The sequence below is a fragment of the Taudactylus pleione genome, unplaced genomic scaffold, assembly GCF_031769625.1.
Source record: "Taudactylus pleione unplaced genomic scaffold, aTauple2 ptg000848l, whole genome shotgun sequence".
NCBI classification, from domain to species: Eukaryota; Metazoa; Chordata; class Amphibia; order Anura; family Myobatrachidae; genus Taudactylus; species Taudactylus pleione.
The window spans coordinates 435,095-456,057 of record NW_028285250.1 but is presented as its reverse complement, the minus strand read 5'-3'; the positions used below and the strand labels follow the sequence as shown (position 1 = coordinate 456,057).

The 20,963-nt window shown below is 43.5% G+C and overlaps 1 protein-coding gene across 1 annotated transcript; it reads left to right on the top strand.

Annotated features, from left to right (window-relative positions):
- Positions 1-265: 265 nt before the first annotated feature.
- On the top strand, positions 266-17,284 carry CENATAC (centrosomal AT-AC splicing factor). Its single transcript, XM_088458740.1, has 11 exons — positions 266-437; positions 1,038-1,204; positions 2,975-3,073; positions 4,849-4,915; positions 6,138-6,200; positions 8,034-8,098; positions 10,896-11,007; positions 11,541-11,571; positions 12,367-12,456; positions 14,743-14,875; positions 16,944-17,284. The coding sequence occupies exons 1-11, from the start codon at positions 318-320 to the stop codon at positions 17,005-17,007; spliced, it is 1,011 nt and encodes a 336-aa protein (XP_088314866.1). The 5' UTR covers positions 266-317; the 3' UTR covers positions 17,008-17,284.
- Positions 17,285-20,963: the final 3,679 nt, after the last annotated feature.

Here is a 20,963-nt window from a genome sequence, read left to right as displayed (position 1 = left end):
ATTGTGCACAGATGGTTAAATCCAAATAACTGAGGTACTAATTAAGTCACTTCTGCTCAAGTAAGGATATCCCTAAAACCTGGACTGTTAGTGTGCCTTGAGGACCGTGGTTGGGAACCCCTGCTACATACACTGACTACAGCGGCACGGGCACAGCCACCAATCACAAGCTAGCCCACGGCCAGATGGGAGGAGCCTGGGAGCGGGAGAGACCGAGCTAATTCACTGAAGTCGGACTGATTAGGTCACATGCTACGTGGGCGTGGTTAGGCAGAGCCGGAAGCGGAAGTAGCAAGCTGTCGCCGGCTAGGGGAAAGATGGTTGTTTATCTGTGCACAGTGTGTCGGAAAACCGTCTTCTGCGGCAGGAGGAAGCATGCCTACGGGAAGGGACATCGGGAGCAGCTCGCCTCGGTGCTCCGTGCCTTCAGTGACAAGGTGAGTGTGAGACAGACTAGCCAATGTAATTGCTCAGCCTAACCATGGGACCAAACGCAGTCCTAGATGTCAGTGGGACTGTCCAGTTGTTCTTAATGGTAAAAGAGGAATATTGTAATTCTGTGCTGCTGGCTGGGTGTGCTGTGGTGTAAGGCAGCGGGTTGGGTTGTTGTCATGCAGAGCCAGCCCTGAGTACAGGCCATATAGGCGGATGCCTAGGGCACCATTGTTCTGGGTGGGGGGAGTTGGAGTAGCTGGGTGGTGCACTGGACTTGCAACAAAAGGGGGAGAGACAAGGTTCAGGATGGGGGCCAAAAGTGTCCCCTCGCTGGCTTGCTTCGCTCTCCACGCTATGGGCACGGTGGCTCGCTCTGCCACAGGTTTGTATTCCCCCTCTGTGCCCACGTGGGTAGTAACACTGGTTGTGGACCGTCCCTGCCGTAGTGGTCACGTGGTTGTGATGTCAGAGGGTCCATTTTCCAACTTGGATCTAGCAACTACCCTGTGGGGGTCATTCCCCCTGCACACCCTCATTGCCCCTATACTGTGCAGCACGGTGATGTGACTTGTATTATGCTCTCTTGTGTATGTCTGTTCCAGGTGTCCGCAGCACGGAAGATGATTAAAGTTGCCACAGTAGTGAGGTTTGATCCTCCGGAGCACGAGTGGAAATTCTGGTGTCCCTGTTGTGAGGAAGAAGTCCAGAGACACACAAGTGACGGCAACCTGACTGTACTCTATGGGGGGATGTTAGAGCACTTACACAGGTATAGCCATTGCTTTATGGTGCTGCCATTCTGTTCTTCTGCATTAGTAACTTACTTCAGTGAAGTTAGTGTTTAAAAAGAAAAAAAAAACAAAAACTTATTTCAGGTACTTAGTAGGTGTATGCTATTGCTTATGCTTGGTGCTTACTTTTTTTTCACCGTCTTTGAAATAACAGTTAATAATGCAGATTTGTCCACCTCTTTGGTATAGTATGTAAATGTTTTATATAATGGTCATTTGCTTTAAAAAGCATTCTACTGCTCAGTATGTATTTTAAGCACTAAGAAGGGTGGGGGGATTTTATCAAGTCTTGTAGAGAGATAAGGTGGAGAAGTTGCCTATACCAACCAATCAGTTTTTAAAAAGTCATTTTACAGACTGTGCTAGATAAATGACAGTAGCTGATTGGTTTTTATGATCAACTTCTCCACTATAGCTCTCTCCAAGATATGATAAATCTCCCCCTAAGTATAAAACACTCTTACATCCATTGTTTCCTTTTTGCCACCTGGAACCACAGATAAAACGGAGTCTGACAGACTTTGGTTATATGTACCACTTACCCTCTTTAAAGAGACTATATTCTGTCACACATCTACGTATCATCTGAAGGGTAGCTGTACTGACACAGGGCCTGATTCAGACCCGGTCACAAGCGCTGTGCGCTCGCAACCGGGCCGATGGTGGGCCAGTGCGCATGATGGAGCCGGCTCCGTCGTGCGCATGAGCGAGACCCGGATAGCAACGGGCGCTCCGGGTCTCGCAACAAAGGGGGCGAGCTGTCGATGTTGAGTGACAGCTCGCCCCCTTTGGTGGGCGGGCTGGGGGAGTGGCTGCCCAAACTGAGGCGTTCCCATGTGAACGCCTCCGTTTGGGGCGGCCCCACTGACATCACTAGTGATGTCAGTGGGAGAGATTTCGTCTCTGTTTAGAGCCAAAATCTCTCTGGGGCTTGCGGTAACTCGACCCTACCACAAGGGTCTCGTCGCAAGCCTGGTGGCCGCGATGGTCTTGACCATCGCGACCATCTTCCTGGCCGCTCGCTATAGCTGTGGGTGGTCACCCACAGCTATGCGAGCGGCCAGGAGGCCGTTCTAGAAAAAAAAAAAAATAGCCCAGCCCTGATTCAGAGCGAGCGCTCTGTCAGAGCATCTGGCTCTGAATCAGGGCCACAGTGTGTGCCTTTCTTCCTTCTAAAGGTAATGCTGGGTACACACTAGGATGACTGATCACTCAGTAGACTGATCCGCTTACAGAGTGGCCAATTGGTCAGCTATACACACTTACTGATCGGCCACTTGATGTATCTGGGCTGACATTTAAACTTGCCCGCCCATTTGTGACGTCAGTATTGATGGTTCCTGCAAGCCAGTGTAGGGGCGGTCGGCGGGTCGTCTGTACACACCAGCAGATGCACCGATATATCTTTCATATATTGGCATCGGTAGTGCTGCAAGGCTGACCTGATATATCTGTGAATGGCGTTGTCCAGGGACATATTGGGTGTACACACAAGGCCGATGCACTCGTGTTATATCGTTCATCGATCGATCGATATACCGACAAGTGTGTACCCAGCATTAGTTGGTATAGTGTATACCCAAATCTGATACATAGTATTTTTGTATAACCGTACATTCTAGATCACTATTATACAAATGCATTGTAACTATCCTCCCAAACTCCTGGGTGGGTACATTATGGGAGGTAGTATGATTAAGGCATTGTGATTGAACGCATTATAAATCTTATTTACATTTCTCTGGCAGGCCAAATCACATGAAGGCAGTGAACAAGTTTTGGTGGACACATCAGGCTGACGGAAAGCTTAAGGCGCAGTTTGTGCTCACCGGAGAAGAATTTGAAACGTGAGTTGTTGTAATTTTTTAAAAATTCTAAATTTGTGTATCTATTTTTATTTTTTTTTGCAAATTGAAGACCGAACACCTAGTTCTACAGTTGTGTGCGTTATGCCAGAGTTTATTGAGATGCATATTGTGGGGCAGATTGTTGTAAGCGCTAAGACCCGTTGAAGCCTCATGTGATGTGTCTGTACGTGGTGTTGCTGGGACTCACAAAATTGAGCAATGTTTCTGTACGGTAGCTTGCCCAAAGCTACAACAGGACCTTGCACTTACTTGAGGTTTCCTGTAAGCATTCACTTTAAGGCCCCATACCCATTTTAGGTTTAAACAGATGTGTTTACCAATAGGTCTGACATTGGAACCCATGTCTACTCATATATTTTTACTTGTGTGCTAGTGCTTTGCTTTGTGTCACAGGTGTAGGAATGCTTCTTAATCCATTTAATGTGTTGAATGCCATGAGGTCAGTGGATGGGCTTTTGAGAGCGCAAGTAAAAATGCTAGCTAACACGCGCAAGTTTAAAAGCATTAGTGGTTTTAAATTTTTACATGTAAGTCCGATGCCAGAAACTTCCTCCTCCTTTTATGGGTGGGGTCTCCTCCCTCCACCTGACCTGGTAGAGCCAAAGACTGGGTAATACAGTCATAGGGCGGAATTCAATTGATTCCTGCCCCCATCGTGCATGACGGAGCTATTCAATTCTTGCTCCTGTCGGGCACGATCAGCTGCCAGCGCTACATTAAAGCTCGCAGCCCCAGGGGGATGAGAGCCGAAATGTGCGAAAAGTGACCTTTTTGGGCACCCAAACATCACTTTTCGCGATCGCGCCCAGCACTTTGGTCGGGTTTAGCTGCTTTACGCGGCTAAACCCGATAAGCACGAAAATCTAATTGCATAGCGGCCCACGATCTCCTGTCACTTTAGACAGGAGATGCGGGCCGCGAAAACTATTGAATTCCGCCCATAGAGACAGAGACAAGGTAAAAATGGAGGCAGAGATGAGGGTATCAAAGAAATGAAAAACCCTTCATCGCTTGGCACAACAGCTACCGGCCCGGCAGACGGGTAATATGTTATCCATATAAAATGATGTATATGACTGCTAAAGCCCTAACTGTCCTGGAAATATAATTCGCATGCATATACTTTAAAAATGGCAGCTCAGGCCAATGGATGAATATGTGCAATCAGCAGCCCACACAGATGACCAAATCTGATGGCTTTGGGCACTCGGCTTGGGCATGGTTAGTACCGTTAGCCTATAATCACTATCTGCTGTCATCTAACAACCAGATTTTTAGAAGTAGTTGTTGTTGTTTTTGAGCCAACTTTTGCTCTAAACCAAATGACTGCAGACTTGGGCAGCTTTACTATAATATCAGATAAGGTAAAGTTTTTGAATGTTAAATTCTTAGTTGAAAATTGCGGTGTGGTTGCTTTTTGTTTGCAAATGTATTTAAGACTTGTCCAGTTTGTTGCAAGCACTTGACGAATATAAATTATGCCTTCAGTAATGCATTTGTCCAATCATTGGTTACATTTAATTTTATTTGCTTTTATACATTTTGGTTTTCTGCAGCGGTTCTCAACTACCTGCCACAGCCTACGTAAAGGTCTCTATTCTCCGTTCTTGTCCATTTAGTTTAATTCATATGGACGGATGGAGGAACTGCTGCAAACGTAACCTATTTAGGCTACCTGAGAAGAGGGTTGAGAATGATTGTGAAGCTTTGATGTTTCTCAACATAGACCACTTATACTATTGTTGTGCCAATAGGTTCAAGTCATCAGTAACCAAAGCACTAGAAAGTTATGAAGAAACCGAGGACATTCTTATTCAACAGGTGGGTACAAAATGGAAGATGACCAAATGCTCCTCTCAGTTTTGTGTGGTATTTCGGACCCAGAAATAGGGGTTTAAAGTGGACATAAAGTTGTTTTCCAACTTGTTTGACATAAACTGTTTTCTCATACTTCAGATAGCTGGGATAGGTCCTGGTGATGTAATAACGATGTTACTTGCCTTGTTCCCAGTGTCTGTCATTTCCACAGTATTCTGATACTCGTTCAAATATTTTATGTTGGATTCTTTTGTTTATTTTTTACATGATCTTTATCTGTGATAGACGCCCATTAAATCTGCTGCTTTCTCTTTCTCATACTTTTTATTCTTTTGTCCCCAAATGTGTATTCGTTGTTAGGATAAAGCAGATACATTTATGCCCATGCATCATAATGATTGTTTTTAATTAACCAGAGCCAGCAACCTCAGGTCAGGTTCTTACAATAATAACTGAGTACAGAAAAAACAGAGGGTCTGTTGTAATGGGTAACCACTGAGCAGTTACAGACCCTTGTAAGTTTTGTACACACTGGATGATATATCGATTCAGTGTTCTCCCCAGGCTGTTTTCTGCGGAGGATCACCTGGCAGAAACAGCCTACCCACCTTAAACTATAATTATACTTTTTTTTTTTTTATTTATTTTTTTAACTTTGCTGAAAATAGAAGTAAAGCACATTCTCTACATTTAAACTGTTTCCGTAGCCCTCATTAATGTAGATATGCTACAGTTTGCCAACGCTTTGCGTTCCTATTTACATGAATAAGGCAGTAGCGGACTAAAACTGTCAATGACCACTACGTGTATCCGGGACTAGTCACCCATTGAGACATTATTATCGAATATGCATTCTTTATTGCACATGTATATACACAACAAGTGTCATCCTTCAGGTAAATGTTGTTAACGGCAAGAGCATTCTCCCAAATTCATTGGAATATAAAACAAGTGCCCCCTTCCCGTTCCGAGCTTGCTTCTCTTGTCAAGGTCTGAATTTCACCATTGAGTTAAAACGGGAAAATTTTAGGGCCCTTTAATGTTCTTACTACTATCCATAATGCCCATATTATCTGCCACTGATATAGGTTACTTTCAGTGACATAGAGGGTAAAAAATGGTCATTGAGAATTGTGTGTGTGTGTGTGTGTGTGTGTCTGTGTATAGATGGATAACTTGCTATCTTTAGCATGTGCAAAGCCTAAATCGCTACTTTCTCTCTCAGATTGCTGGTCATATTCGGGAGGTTGAACAGACCAGGCTGGATCTATTACAGAGAGCCCTAGAGGTTTGTTATCCAAGATCCGCAGATCAGTATCCACATGAAATTAGTATTGGTCATGTCCCAATATAACAATTTGGCATTTTTAATTGATTGAGCTGTTGTGCTGGGAAGGAGATTAGTATAACAAGCAGTGAGTTTGAGGGTACAATATACTAGTTACAGCTATTGGAGTATTTTGTCTAGGTATAAACCAGCTGGATATATTTATATTTATTACCTATATAGGATATTTGTTAACCATATTAAGAGTTTACATCTAGCTGTACATATCTAACCATAGTATTTGCAATCAAGCTAATTCTATTTAAATTAATTACCTTATTCATATTCCCTTTTTGGGGTATCTTATTGCAAAAATGTTTTACCTCCTATGCCCATGTAATTTGTAATCTATATTTAGGGATTACTAAACCGAGAATACAAGTTTGATTTATCTATTTAGAACATACATCTCAAGTATTTAATATATGTAGAAAAGTACTCTCACCTAGCAGAATATCAAGGTCCCTTTTTTTTGGTTCCTCCTTTGTTACTTACACCGTATACTGTCCAGGCAGCTCATCCTTACTGGATGGGAAGTAGTTACAGGATTAACAGTGATGGTCGGTCACAAAATGCAGGTGCCGGCATATCATCTAGATTAATATGCTACTTACAGAATGTTAACTGGATCGTCAGTGCAACTTTGTAATCATGCGGGAAAAGCAGCATATTTATAGTTGCACTGACGATCCAGTTAACACCCTGTAAGTAGCATATTGGCGTTCTAACTAATCATGCGGGAAAAGCAGCATATTTAGTTATAACGCCAATCCAGAGAACATGCTCTAAGTAGCATATTAAGTTAACCTTGTCGACGCCGTGACTGACATTCACTATTGACATAGTGAATGTCGATCCCACGTATCCAACCCAATTGCATGGTTGCCGTGGCTGTACATCGACAGATGCCATAGCTTTGCCTGGACCTCTCAGGCTCTGAAGTGAAGTGGCGAAGATAACAGTGCTCTGGAGGTCTATCGTATCATCATGCTGGTTATGTGGGTATTATTATAGCCTGAGACTCGGTCACCCACCACCACCAGGATAACCACTAGTAGATTAACTTTAAAAGATGAGCAATAATGTTTTTAATATTTTTTGCAGAAATGAATAGACAGTACTTTAAAATTCACTTCTTGTTTAATCATTCGATAAAAATGTAATTTTGTATGTTTATGAAATGTCTATTTAGTTAGACTCTTCCAGATTTATTTTGTTTTGGCTATGTACATGGACCTTTTCCTACACACGGCATTATAGCGCTCCAACCACTTACACACAAATTTGGTACAAATTCTTCCACAAACCTAGCACAATAGTGGGGCTCCGGTGTATAATTATAAAAGGTATGGACAGCACATATAGTCAGAACTCTCCTGCAAAGTGTCTCTTCCAGTTACTGAATACCAAATAGTTGTTGTTTTGCAAACATTAGCTCAGGACCTCCCTATATCTGCCATTTGCGGAGGGAGATGCTATATACTATATAATTGTGTGCAGCTCTTTAACAATATAGACAGCTCTAACAGATTGGAGAGAAGTGTTCAGCTAATAAAACCAAGGCCACGAGGTAGAGACTGGGGTGGGAACAGTTACTTTTTCAGCTGCCCATTTGTAATTCGGGGTAGAAAGCCTTGATTGTATTGAGTAGTTCCACCTTTTCTGTCTGTCAGTATCTTAGTAATTAAAGGGGCAGGCCAGGGCGCATGTATTTACCACACAAGAAAGGGGCACTTTGAGAACCGTAAACACAATAATTGAGAAAATTGTTAATAATTCCTGAATCGCACCCAGCCTGTGACACAGCCTGCCGGAGAGGAAGAGGAGCTCTGGAGCGACAATGTGTATACGCCATGCGGGTAAGTAGACGATATCCTCTTCCTCAAGATCAAAATTGTATATATGCTCTGTAAAATTACATGCATCTTATCTTCAATGTGAAGTTGGCTAAATATCTGTGACCTATAATAAAAATTGGCTTATTGCTTTTAGAATTTTAGATTTGTACGTTTTCCTGATCTGAAATTCAATCAATTATATGCAGCTATTTTTGCTCCCATATTACGATGTATAAAGGAGGATTTGGTGCGATGGGCTTCCCTCTGTGTATCCTGGACTGGTAGAACTAATTCAGTCAAAATGAATGTACTGCCCAGATTGCTCTACCTGTTCCAAACAGTTCCTCTAGTTGTCCCAGTCTCCTTCTTTTGTGCGGTTCAATCTCTGTGTGGCGTATTCATTCAAATAAAAAGCCCAGAGAACTAGTTTAGTTAATTTGGCTGTTAATCGGGGGGGGGGCTGGGGCTTCCTATTTTCGTGTATTATTTTATTGCCACCCAACTAAGCCATATATTGCCCTGGCATATGAGTGTAGGGTGTAAAAAAAAAAAAAAAAAGAGTGTCCCTCGAGAACGACTTAGTTGACACTCAGTTGGTGGGTTTCCTCCCGTGGCTTCTTCCACATCTAAGGCCAGCCTCGGTACGAGAAGTTCCCTGTGTTAGTTCTGTACTAAAAGTCTGGGACAAAGTTTACAAAAAGTTAGATCTAGCACCCTACCCCTCTCCATTGACTCCTCTCTTGAGGCACCCTCATTTCTCATTGGGATGTATGACTTCATATATTCCCCCTTGGGCCGCGGTTGGTATAATCAGTCTTCTGGTGACTTTTCTTCCCCTAAAGCTGCCCATCCACTAGGCGAAGCGGGAGACGACGGCACGATTACGACGCCGTCTCCCGCGGGGTGAACTTCATACACTGAGCGTTCAGTGTATGCAGATCAATCATCCCCGAACATGGCAACCTGACGGCGGTCGTCAGGTTGACCGTCATGTTCGGGTGATGATTGATGTTAAAAACGACCAGCGGGCGCACGCATCGCTGGTCGTTTTTAACCTTTTTACTGCCCGATTTGCGGGCGATTACCAAGCAATGGAGCGATAACAACCGTCGTTAACCCTCCATCGCTAGGTTTAATCGCCTAGTGGATGGGCAGCATAAGTTTGAGGGACTGTGCGAAAAGTTATGCTCTTCGGCCCATACACCACTTCGAGTTCTTGCAAGTTACTGACTTTATACGGTCAGAGAGCAAGGCGAGTAAACTAAGGAAACCTAACGCATTTGAACGTTTATGCATTTACAATCCGGGTCGCAGGGGTGCCATTTCGATTTTATACTCCCTCTTGGCCGCCCCTATAGCAACTTTAAAGAACATTTTGAACAGGTCTGGAGACAGGATTTGGGTATTAAACATCTCTTATGTAAACCTTAAAAATGGCCTCCAAGTTCTACCTAGTTCTGTGGGTAGCATTTCTTCGTGTAGTGTATGCCAAGACTCCCAAATCCCGATTTATTTATTTTTTTTTCTTCTGTGTTCCCCTTTTCTTTACAACCCCTCCCCCCGGCCCCTAGTTACCACATATTTTTGTTGACATTCACTGGTTGATGCGACATCAATAGAAACAAAAAACTAAAGTGGTTTGCCAGTATTTTATTGTATTTTAAGTGTAATGCATGAAGGATTTATTTTTTTTTTCCCCATAATAAGCGAAAATTGAAAATACAAATGATACCACAGCCTCGGAGGATGAGAAGTAGGGGGTTTGGGCATTCGTTTTATTCAGTAATAAAAAATCTAAAAGCAATTGTTATCGCAAAGGTCTGTAAATGAAATACTACACCTCCCAATTTGACTAGTATTCCATGTAAAGCCTATTCTAGTGATGAATGAGAGGTAATGTGTGTTTTCTAATCATCCACGCTCCTCCTATAATTTGGGTATTCTCCCCCCCTTGTACTGATTGCTTTGTGGTACTGTGTCCTACTGTATGTTCCGTATACTCAGTATGTGCTGGCAGTTACTATAACAAGTAGTGTAATTAGAATATCCCCTGATTGTTGGTTGTGTAATTCATGCTTTTGGAAAACCTCTATTGGGGGTCTCGGACCCTTGTCATACTAAACCTTGCGGTTTCCAAAAATAGAAAAAAAATGGTGCCAACCTGTAGGCTAGAAGACGCAATGGAATACGAGAGAGGAATCCTGTGGACGCACCTTCGACCAGTATTCTAGAATCAGTGACTGCTATACTGGCAATTGTCTTGGAATTGGATATTTATATTTGTGGTTATATTGCTTGTTAATGCGTATGTTTGTTTAATATTTGGAATTGCGTTTATTTGTCCATCGAAGCCTGTGATCCACTAAATGGGGGATGTCTATTGTTGTTAGTAGGTCTTACAGTGCTAAGTGATTAGTGGTGTGGTCTCTTACTGGAAAATGCTTTTATCTCCAGTAGAATCTGGCAATACCAATTAGTGCACAATTTTAGGCACATGTGAACCAAAATAAACACGTGGCTTTAATTCATAACATGTTTTGGGTGGACGGACCTATGCTGAGGTGAGGTTACCTATAATTTGGCTCCATGATTCAGAATGTTGCAGTATTACAGCCATGTGCTCAAAGTCCTTTGCTTGTGTGTTTATTTTGCTATATACGGAACTTGGTAGTTCGGTGAGCTGGCGTTATAGAGTGCGTCAGCGTTCCTCTGCTTTTACCGAAACATCTTATCTACATTGTTTGATAACTTAAAGAAGAAACAATGTGCACTAAAGTCACAAAACTACAAGTGTTTATTAAGGACTGTTTCTTACCAGAATGACACCAGTTTTAGACATGGAGGATCCCGGTCCCAGCAACAGACAGACTCTGCCCCATGGAAACCAACCCGGGGGATCCGATCCACTTCTCACATTTCTTGGTCACCAGGTAATCCACATTCTGAGCTCCTTCCTTATCCGATTGTGTAAGAAATGTGAGGTTGTCCAGATATGTGGCTGCCTTATTTTAAGCTGGCCATACACTGTGCCATATGCACCGTGCGAGGTGATGGGGATTCCGACGTCCGACACATCGGGCGGTCCCCACACACTGTGCGATCGGGTAGCCGACCGCCTGATATGCCGGCGCCCCCCTCCCCCACTCGCATAGCGCTGCACGGGATCACACATCGCATCCCCAGATCGACTGAACCGATCCCGCGCTGTCCGATATCATGCCCATACACGGTATGATAGAGCAGCCAAATCGTACCAATCCGTCGGATCGGCTGCTTTATCGCACAGTGTATGGGCACATTTAGGTGTATTTCCATTCACTTACCATTATTTAATGAAATGCAATCTGTTCCATTTTGTAGTATGAATACAATTATTGTGTTGGAATTCCTCCCAGATGGTTATATATTACTACAAGAAGTTCATTATTTAGTTAGTAGATTATGATTTTCTTTCTCTCCCTAGGTGACGTCTAACCAGGGTAACATTCACACAGGTGAGAATAAATGTCTCTAAAGCTCCAGTCATTGGAAATAATTATGCTATAATAATTCCAAGGGAGATGATAGATTGTTTCCTGCTGAATATATTAATGAAAATCGCTAAGCAAGGGCTTCTATATTCTTTGGCAATGTTTATTTCATTAGCCTACAAGCTACATCGGGGTAGATAGCCTTGATTCTAAAATACACTGAATAGCCCATCGTCTTCTGCGTTCCAGCCTGCGTGAGAAATATTCTGTACCTTGTTTACGGATTGTCATTAGAAATGGCTCTGAGTGACAGCCACAGGCTGTCGAAATCCACTGTGATTGCATGATCCTCACCTATTACTGATCCATCATTTAACTCTAAGTATGACCAAGCACTATACAAATGTCTCATTATGCAAATTAGTAGGTGTGACTTTTTTTTTCCCCCAATAGATAACCTATTGGCTTGCATATCAATTTTAATTGTGCATTTACTGTATGTACTACAGTACATGTGTATTGCATATTATACAGTGTTAATCAGGATGCATAGGCACACTACTAGGGGATGCTGGCCCTTCTTTGTGATGTCTGCAGATGGCAGACGCTTTGTCTCTGGAAGATATACGCAGACCTCCCACTTTCACATTGTTTTATTGCACCATTGAAATATGGCCGCCTCCGAGCTTTTCATATGCAAAATCTCCTGAAACTTTGCAAGTGAGAAAAGACTGCGTAATGCATTGTAATGCGCTCTGTGCAATGATTCACATCTGTGTTAAGACCGCAGTTTATCATTCGCAACTTGTAACATTTCAGGTGCCCTCCCTCCCTGGATGATCCCTGATGAAGAGGACACTGAAACGCACCAGGGGATTGGACCATCTCTTGAGGACTTTATAAAGCACAGTAAGCAATCTAAGGCAGCATTTTTAAAATGCCATATTAATGTTGGTAAAATGCGTGTCTGACTAAAGAGACTATTGTTGGCATTACAGCTACCCCAAAATCCATCCACTACGTTTTTTTTTTTTTATTCGGTTATGAATAGAGTAAAAGCAGCAATGTGTACTAGCTGGATTAGAGCAAGAAATCTACAGTATGTATTATAATATGCTGGGTTCTTAAACTTGAAAAAAAAAAAAAATTCATGGGCAAATCTAAATCCTAAAACCAGGAATGACCTGGGAAATTAGGGACCGTTGATACATTTGTAACATTAATGCATCATCTGCCATGACAGAGGGAGAGCCCTAAGTATTTCCAATCAGTGTAGATGGTACACATTGTATTCATTACCATTTCTGAAATCCTTTACAAAAAGAGCGGGGAATATATGCTCCCTCTATAGTTAAAAACTGAAGTCATAGCTAGGGTAGCCTCCTAAACAAGGTGAAATAAATCCTAGCCATTTAATTTAGGAAGAACACAGTAATACATCTAGCGAGGGTAGGGTGCTATGCTTATGCTATTAAAAATAAAGTTTAAGTCCTCTTTGCATTGTATGTTCTATAAACCGGGCAGGACAGGCCATCTGGCATTTATGGCAAATGTCAGAAGGGCTGATGGGCCAATCTGTTCCCAAAGCCTGTCAGCAGGTCCGCGCCATCCCTATGCTCTGCTCGGCTGGCATGCAGAGATGAGGGTGCGCTGTGGGGCCACGCCTCTTTGTCTCGTGTCACGCCCCAGTGAGGGGTGGTCACGCCCCTCTTTGTGCCCAGTCTGTCCGGCTATAATTAACTATAATCTTGTATTATTGCACTGCTTTTAAATGAGGCCAAATGGGTATTACTGGGCAACACTGTCCTCCTAAATCAAGCCTCTTGAAGGAGACTAGTGCCATCCCGGATTTGCATTTTAAATTATTGCTGTTTTAAATTTGCAGCTGAGATTGCAGAAATCATACCGCTTCACACACTCGCACCCTATTATACATAAACCCCCATAGCTCCTCTGTGATGGGGTTGTCGGTGTTCGGTATGGTATGGTATGGTGTGGTGAACACCCTGGTATATTGTTTGTTTGTAAGGTGCTTAAGTATCCTTCAGTGTTTTTGTTTCAATAATGGTTTGCTCTTGCCTGGATACTTGCAATGGTGATTTTTATACCTAATCATCTTACCAGATGAGCCTGGCTTGTGTATAAGGCTGCCTTTGGCACGGCAAAAGAGCTAACCGTAAACCTGATATCCTGATGATGAACCCGCATCAGAGATGTACGCTAATGTAGCCGCAATCCCGCACGCAGCTGCTGGCTGAGAATGTGCAAATGTCGCCGATGCTGGGATAGGTATTGAGGCTCCCTGTGGCTGCGCAGAATGGCTGCCTGAACTGAGACCTCAGAATCAGAACTACTCTTATCTGCGTACAGGATCGCAGTTGTAGGCTGAGACACCCCGAAAATGGATGCGACTCTTTTGCCACCATTTTCCCATAACCGCCCCAAACGGTCAAAGAATGTCAATCACTGCGAACGGCATCGCTAAGATACCATAGCGCGTACGCAATACGACCGTGACGTGCAGACTGACGATAATCGCTCAACTGCGGAATTATCGGCATTGCGTCATTATCTGAATCAGGCCCTCCTGTCTTTAGGTTTTGTTTTTATTATTTACTAACACATACAATAAAGGGACATTTGTCGTCTTTTTGGAGTTTACATTTTATGTAACTTATTTTATTTTAACGTGAATGCTCCAAACATAATTTCTCTAGATCATAGGTTCTCAAACACTGTCCTCAGGACCCCAAACAGTGCATGTTTTCCAGGTCTCCTCGCAGAATCGCAAGTGAAATAATTAGCTCCACGTGTGGATCTTTTTAAATGTGTCAGTGAGTGATGACTACACCTGTGCACCTGCTTTGTGACCTGGAAAATGTGACCTGTGTGGAGTCCTGAGAACCTGTGCTCTAGATTAGTAACTCTTCTTGTTGTTGAAGTCCTCTGATTCCCATGCACCAGGTTGCACTAGGGGGGTGGTGAGCAAGCCCTCGTCTTTATCAGCTGTGATAATTAGTGTTTCCACTATTTGGACATCACAGTGAAGCAGGATGAGTTGCTCTGTGACCGGATGGTTGCGTGTGTGTGTGGTAATTTCCCATATAGTAAAATATATGTATATAAGTGCAATAAATAGAAAATCAGGATTTTCACAGCCTGCGACTGAGTGCCCCATCTTATGTTTTCTATCAGAGGAGAAGATGGCGCTGAAAAAACTTCCTCCAAACAGAGTGGGGGCAAACTTTGATCATAATGCCCCAACGGATGAGGGCTGGCTTCCGTCCTTTGGTAGGGTGTGGAACACTGGCAGGAGGTGGCAGTCCCGGTGAGTATAGTGATATCTGCACTTATACCGAACCTTTGTCTGGCTTCAAATAGTGCTCTCCCCTCCCTTCATTGTTTGCTTTATATTGTGTACATGTGTATTAGAATACATCTAAAAAGGTGTTTTTTTTTTTTTTGTTTGTTTTTTTTGTTTAACTGTTTTCTAGTCATCCTGTTTTCCATAGTGCAGCAAAAAGCATGATCTAAGTAGTTAACACAAATACTAAGAAATCATTTAGTTATCACTTTAAGCTGGTTATACACTAGACCAACTTTCATCCAACTAGTAGGAATGAAAATCCAGTAATGCATGGGAGCAATGACCATCAGCAATTTTGCTCCCAAATCCCCCAAAAATGGACAAAACCTGTCATTCAGACCAGTTGTTTTTATCGAAACAAATTTAACCAACAACCATTTTAGTCTGTTTTCTTGTGTTTGGGAGCAAATTGTTGATTGTCATTTACTCCCATACATTACCGGATTTTCATTCCAACCAACTAGTCGGATGGTTGGATAAAAGTTGGTCTAGTGCAGGGGTGGGGAACCTTTTATCTGCCGAGGGCCATTTTGATATATATAACATTATTCACGGGCCCGGTGCAGGCCACACCCCTTCCATGTGATGTCACATGGGGCGGGGCCACAATGGCTGGTGCTTACAGCAATGCCTGGAGTATCCTGAGGATGCTCCGGGGAGCTGTAAGGGCAGCCGTGTGACCATCTGAAGTGTCCTAAGGACGCTCCAGGCGGAACTGCTGCATAGATTCTGGCTGCAGGGTACCATTATAGGCACCCTGCTAGCCAGATGAGACTAGCAGAAAAAAAGCTCAGAGGGCCAGACCAAATGATTCTGCGGGCCTTATACGTCCCCCGGGCCTGAGGTTCTTCATCCCTGGTCTAGTCAGTGTATGGCCAGCTTTACTCTAATTGGCTATAGATCAGCTATCCATATCCAAAGTTAGCACCACTGACTGAGCCGCTATACTGTAAGCTGCGGTTCCTCTATGTACACATGTAATGCCCTTTGAAAAATGGAAACACTAGGTCCTCTGAAAACTTCTTTTTTTTTTTTTTTTGTCTTCTATTTTTGAGTATGTCCCTTTTTGCCCATTAACTCTATTATAATATAAAAAAATCTTTGGAGCCCATTCAGTTAATAACTTGTGTGTTCAATGAGGGGGGGGGGACTTCTTCCATATATGTCCCATGACATCACTGTGACAGCAGTCAGGAGGGCCTAGTATAGAAGGCACTGAACAGCAGCTATACCAATTTCATTATTTTCACACACTTCAATGTATATTTGTGGGCAATGTGCCATCGGAACGCCAGCAGCGACGCCCTCATTACCTCTAATTCACCTCTGATTTGCACATTTTAGTTTGTAGCCCCATAGGGATGTGCATTAAAAAGCACAACTTAGGGGGCAACCATGTGTTCTGCATGGCTGCGCAACTTAGGGGCAACCATATGTTCTGCATGGCTGCGCAACTTAGGGGCAACCATATGTTCTGCATGGCTGCGCAACTTAGGGGCAACCATATGTTCTGCATGGCTGCGCAACTTAGGGGCAACCATATGTTCTGCATGGATGCGCAACTTAGGGGCAACCATATGTTCTGCATGGATGCGCACTGCATTGCACATAATTGAATCAACACCTTTTGGAATGGTGGGAATAACAAGTTGGTCACAATATGCAGCCTCTTAATGATACTTACTGGCAATTTAAAACTGCTTTATGTATGTATACATCCATACATTGAAATCTGATTTAAGACCCATTTGTGTTAAGAAATGTTTCACAGAAACAGGACAACTTCCTAATAAAATCTCCTTGCATTTACCATGCTCCCCTGCTATGTATGTTCTCAACTGCATGACAAACTCACTGAAATTGAATAAGGAGAATTTAAAATAACAACAGATGTTAGAAAAAATAAGTTTGACTCCTGTAATAGAATATATCGTATGCATTTACGCATGTTGTCACAGGTGTTAGAAATGCAGGGAGAGCACAAGTAATACTATGGCTATGTAGCCTTATGCAGCCCTCTGTTTTACAGGCACCAGTACAGAAGTGAGGCAGGAAAGTCTGGTACAAAAAGGAAGAGGACTGAAGACCAGTAAATGTCGGCAGAACCTCCCAGCGCTGGAGAGAAACTGTTTTTTTTTTTGTTTTGTTTTGTTTTATCTTTTTGGCATATTTATTATATGTAACTATTAATGTGATGCAGTTTTGGCAAATATCCTGTTTGTGAAATACATTGACTTGCTCTTTAAACAAACAAGCCTGCAGTTTAGCTACTTTAATAAATTTAAATGAGTTTGTTCCCTAATCTAATAGTTTGCAGTAAATAACTTCCTTACCTGGAGCAAATGCTTCAGCATAGTCCATGTTTGGACTCTTGAATATTGTTTTATTTATGATTGGGTTTCTCCCTGAAACTGCACATTAAATATTAATGATGGTAGTATAGCTTGGGTCTATTACAGCAAATTGAATCTTTATTACCAATTAATACATTGTTTCACCTTAAGTTAGTAACTATTGGTTCTCAAACTCAGGACCCCAGACAGTTCATGTTTCACAGGTCACCCAGCAGGTGCAGTCATTACTCACTGACACATTTTAAAAGATCCACAGGTGGAGCTAATAATTTCACTTGTGATTCTGTGAGACCTGGAAAACATGAACTGTTTAGGGTCAAGAAGACCGTTTGAGAGCCTATGTTCAATCTAAATCAAATCAGTTTCTTCAGTGGTAAAACTTTGCTTGCAATTTGGCCATCCTTTGTTTTACCTCCTGCAACAGATGCTGGGTGAGTGCTGTTCCTCCTCTTACTGTCTATTCCACAGGTTCTCAAACTCTGTCCTCAGGACCGTAAACAGTACATGTTTTCCAGGTCTCCTCACAGAATCACAAGTGAAATACTTGGCTCCACTTGTGGATCTTTTGAAATGTCAGTAAGTAATGAACACGCCTGTGCACCTACTGGGTGACCTGTGTGGGGTCTTGAGGACAGAGTTTGAGAACCACTGGTCTATCCTAAAGTATTTCCAAACCATTTTTCATGTTATGATTTTCCGACCTAGATGTATAAACGCAAAGTTTCCCAAACTCTGCCATTACAGTACAGGTTTTAAGGATATCCATGCTTGAGCACAGGTGACTTGATTAGTACTGCAGTCAATTTGATTTAACCATCTGCGCTAAAGCATGGATATCCTTAATATCTGGACAGTAATGGCAGTGGTTGGGAAACTCCATGGCATATATACACTACTAGATACTGTGAACCTGCCATGTGTTGGCCCAGTTTAACAAATGTTTCTGTAGCGACTTATTGTACCGCCCTCATCTGTTAATTACCTCAGAGTTCTGGGGCTATTACAACGGATTCGGTATGATTTACTGCCGGCAGCATGGCCGGCGGTTCAAATCCCGGCAGCCCGACACAGGTTGAAATCGCGAACGTCGGAAGATAAGTATAAACTAACCTATTCTACCCCCTAACCCTCCTTGAGGGGTGCCTAAACCTAACCCTTCCCTCCCCCCCATTGGAGCTTACAGTCTTACATATCCTAACACACACTAGGATCCATTTGTCAGAAGCCAATTAAGTTAGTTTATTTTTTTTAGATTTTGTGGAAGGAAACGCATTCCAACATGGAGAGAACATACAAACTCCACCCAAATAGGGAACTGGTGATAAATCCAAAACCCCAGTGATCTGAGGCAGCAATACTAGCCACTGTGCTGCCCTATTCATATCACTTTGTTCAAACAATTTACTATAAATTCAGATTGGTCCATTATTAGTCTTTAGTTTGCTATGAAAAAAATGTGTTATGGTAAAACTTACCTTTGTTAACTCTTTCTGCGAAATCCATAGGGTCCACAGGGAGACCTTGGGTGCAGGCACCACGCAGTTAAAGCTTTAGCACCCAGGATGCATCGGTCCATCCCCCTATACCCCGCCCCCGAGGCACCTCAGTTCGTGACCAGCTAAAGGCCGGAGGAGAAGAATAGAGAAGGAAGACTGGTACACACAAAAATCGCACTCTCACAGAGAAGAAGACTGGAATCCAGTGACCAGAAACATAGCCCATATGAAGCCAGGTGCGTCAGGGTGGGTACCCTGTGGACCATATGGACTTTGAAGAAAGAGTTAACAAAAGTAAGTTTTACCATAATTAATTTTCTTCTTCAGGGACCATAGGGAGACCTTGGGGATGTTCCAAAGCAGTCCTTTAAGGGTGGGGACGCTCCTGCGCTGAGAGGAGAATCCGGTGCCCAAAGGAAGCATTCTGAGAGGCAAAGGCATAGAACCTCAGAAAGTTATGGACAGAGCCACGTGGCCGCCTTACAAAGCTGCTTAGCTGAGGAGCCATAGCAAGCTGCCCACAGAGCGAGTAGAATGAGCAGTAACCTCAACAGGAAGACCTGTCTGCGTGTAAACCTGTGGGATAGTCATGCGAAGCCATCTAGCCAATGTTTGTTTGTTGGCTAGCCATCCCTTCTTGTGAAATCCACAGAGCACAAATAAGGAATCAGATTTCTGAAGTGAACTGGTACGTTCCACATATCATGAGGGCACGGACCACATCCAAGGAGGCCTCACCTGCCGCGAGGTCTGGTGATTGAAAGGCCGGGACTACAATTTCCTTATTAATGTGGAAACTAGTAACAACTTTTGGAAGGAAACCAGGGAGAGTCCGAAGCACAGCCCTGTCCTGGTGGAATATTAGAAATGAGGAGCGAGAGGACAGCTCTCCTAATTCGGACGCTATAGCCAGAAGAAAGAGTCTTCGCTGTTAGCCACTTGAGTTCTACAGATTCCAGGAGTTCAAATGGAGGACCCTAGAGGGCACAAAGAACTACTGACAAATCCCAAGGAGCCACTGGAGGGACAAAGGGAGGTTGAATCCGGAGGACACCCTGCAGAGACATGCACTTTCAGTGAGGCCAGGCGTGGTGCAAGGTCCAATCCAGCTTGAAGGAAGGCCAGGACTATGGAAATACTAAACACTTGGGAGTTGTATCTTCTGGTACAACAACATTGGAAATATGTATGCTACACTCTGTGGTAGATCTGAGCAGAGGCTGGCTTGTACTCTGAGCATAGTTTTGACTACAGCGCTAGAGCATCCCTTGGACCTCAGGAGGGATGTCTCAAGAGCAACGCTGTCAAAGACGACCCAGGTCCGGGTAAAGGCAAGGACCCTGAGACAACAGGTCTGGTCGTTGAGGCAGCAGGCATGGAGTGCCGATGGAGAGACTCCAATGATCTGAGTAACAATGACGTCTGGGCCAAGCTGGAGCCACCACCAGGTCAGTGCCTCCGCCTTGTGTGAACTTCCGAAGAAGGAGGTAGACTGGAGGGAATAGGTACGCAAACTGGGAAGGTCCACTTCACTGATAATGTGTCTACAAAGGTTGCCTCAGCATCTCTTGTCCTGGACCTGTACACTGGCAGTTTGTAATTGTGTCGGGAGCCCATGAGGTCCACCTCTGGGAGGCCCCATCTGTACACTAGGAGTTGAAACACCTCTTGGTGAAGAGACCATTCCCCGGTATGCACGTTGTGACGGCTGAGGAAGTCTGCTTCCCAATTGAGAACTCCCGGAATGAACACTGCAGAAATGGCCGGGAGGTGACACTCTGTCCATGTCAGAATGTGTAACACTTCTGTCATTGGTGCCAAATTTCGAGTGTAGAAGCCACTGTTGTGGCATTGTTGGACTGCACCTGTATAGGTTATCCGTGAAGTAAGTGCTGGGCCAGTTTGAGGACCCTGTATTTATTCCAATATGTTGATTGGCAGGGTTGATTCGACTGATGTTCAACGGCCCTGAAAGGAGTGTGACCTAGTCATAGCGCCCAGAAGACTGGCGTCTGTTAGGATTACCCAGTCTGGGATTCAAAAGGGGTGACCCTTGGTTAGATGAGATGGCTGTAGCCACCAAGATAGAGACAAACGCACCTCTGGAGAGAGCACCATCGTCTGAGCTTTGAGCCGATGGGGTAACCTGTTCCACCTGGAGAGAATCAGCCTTTGCGAAGGCCTGGAATGGAACTGAGC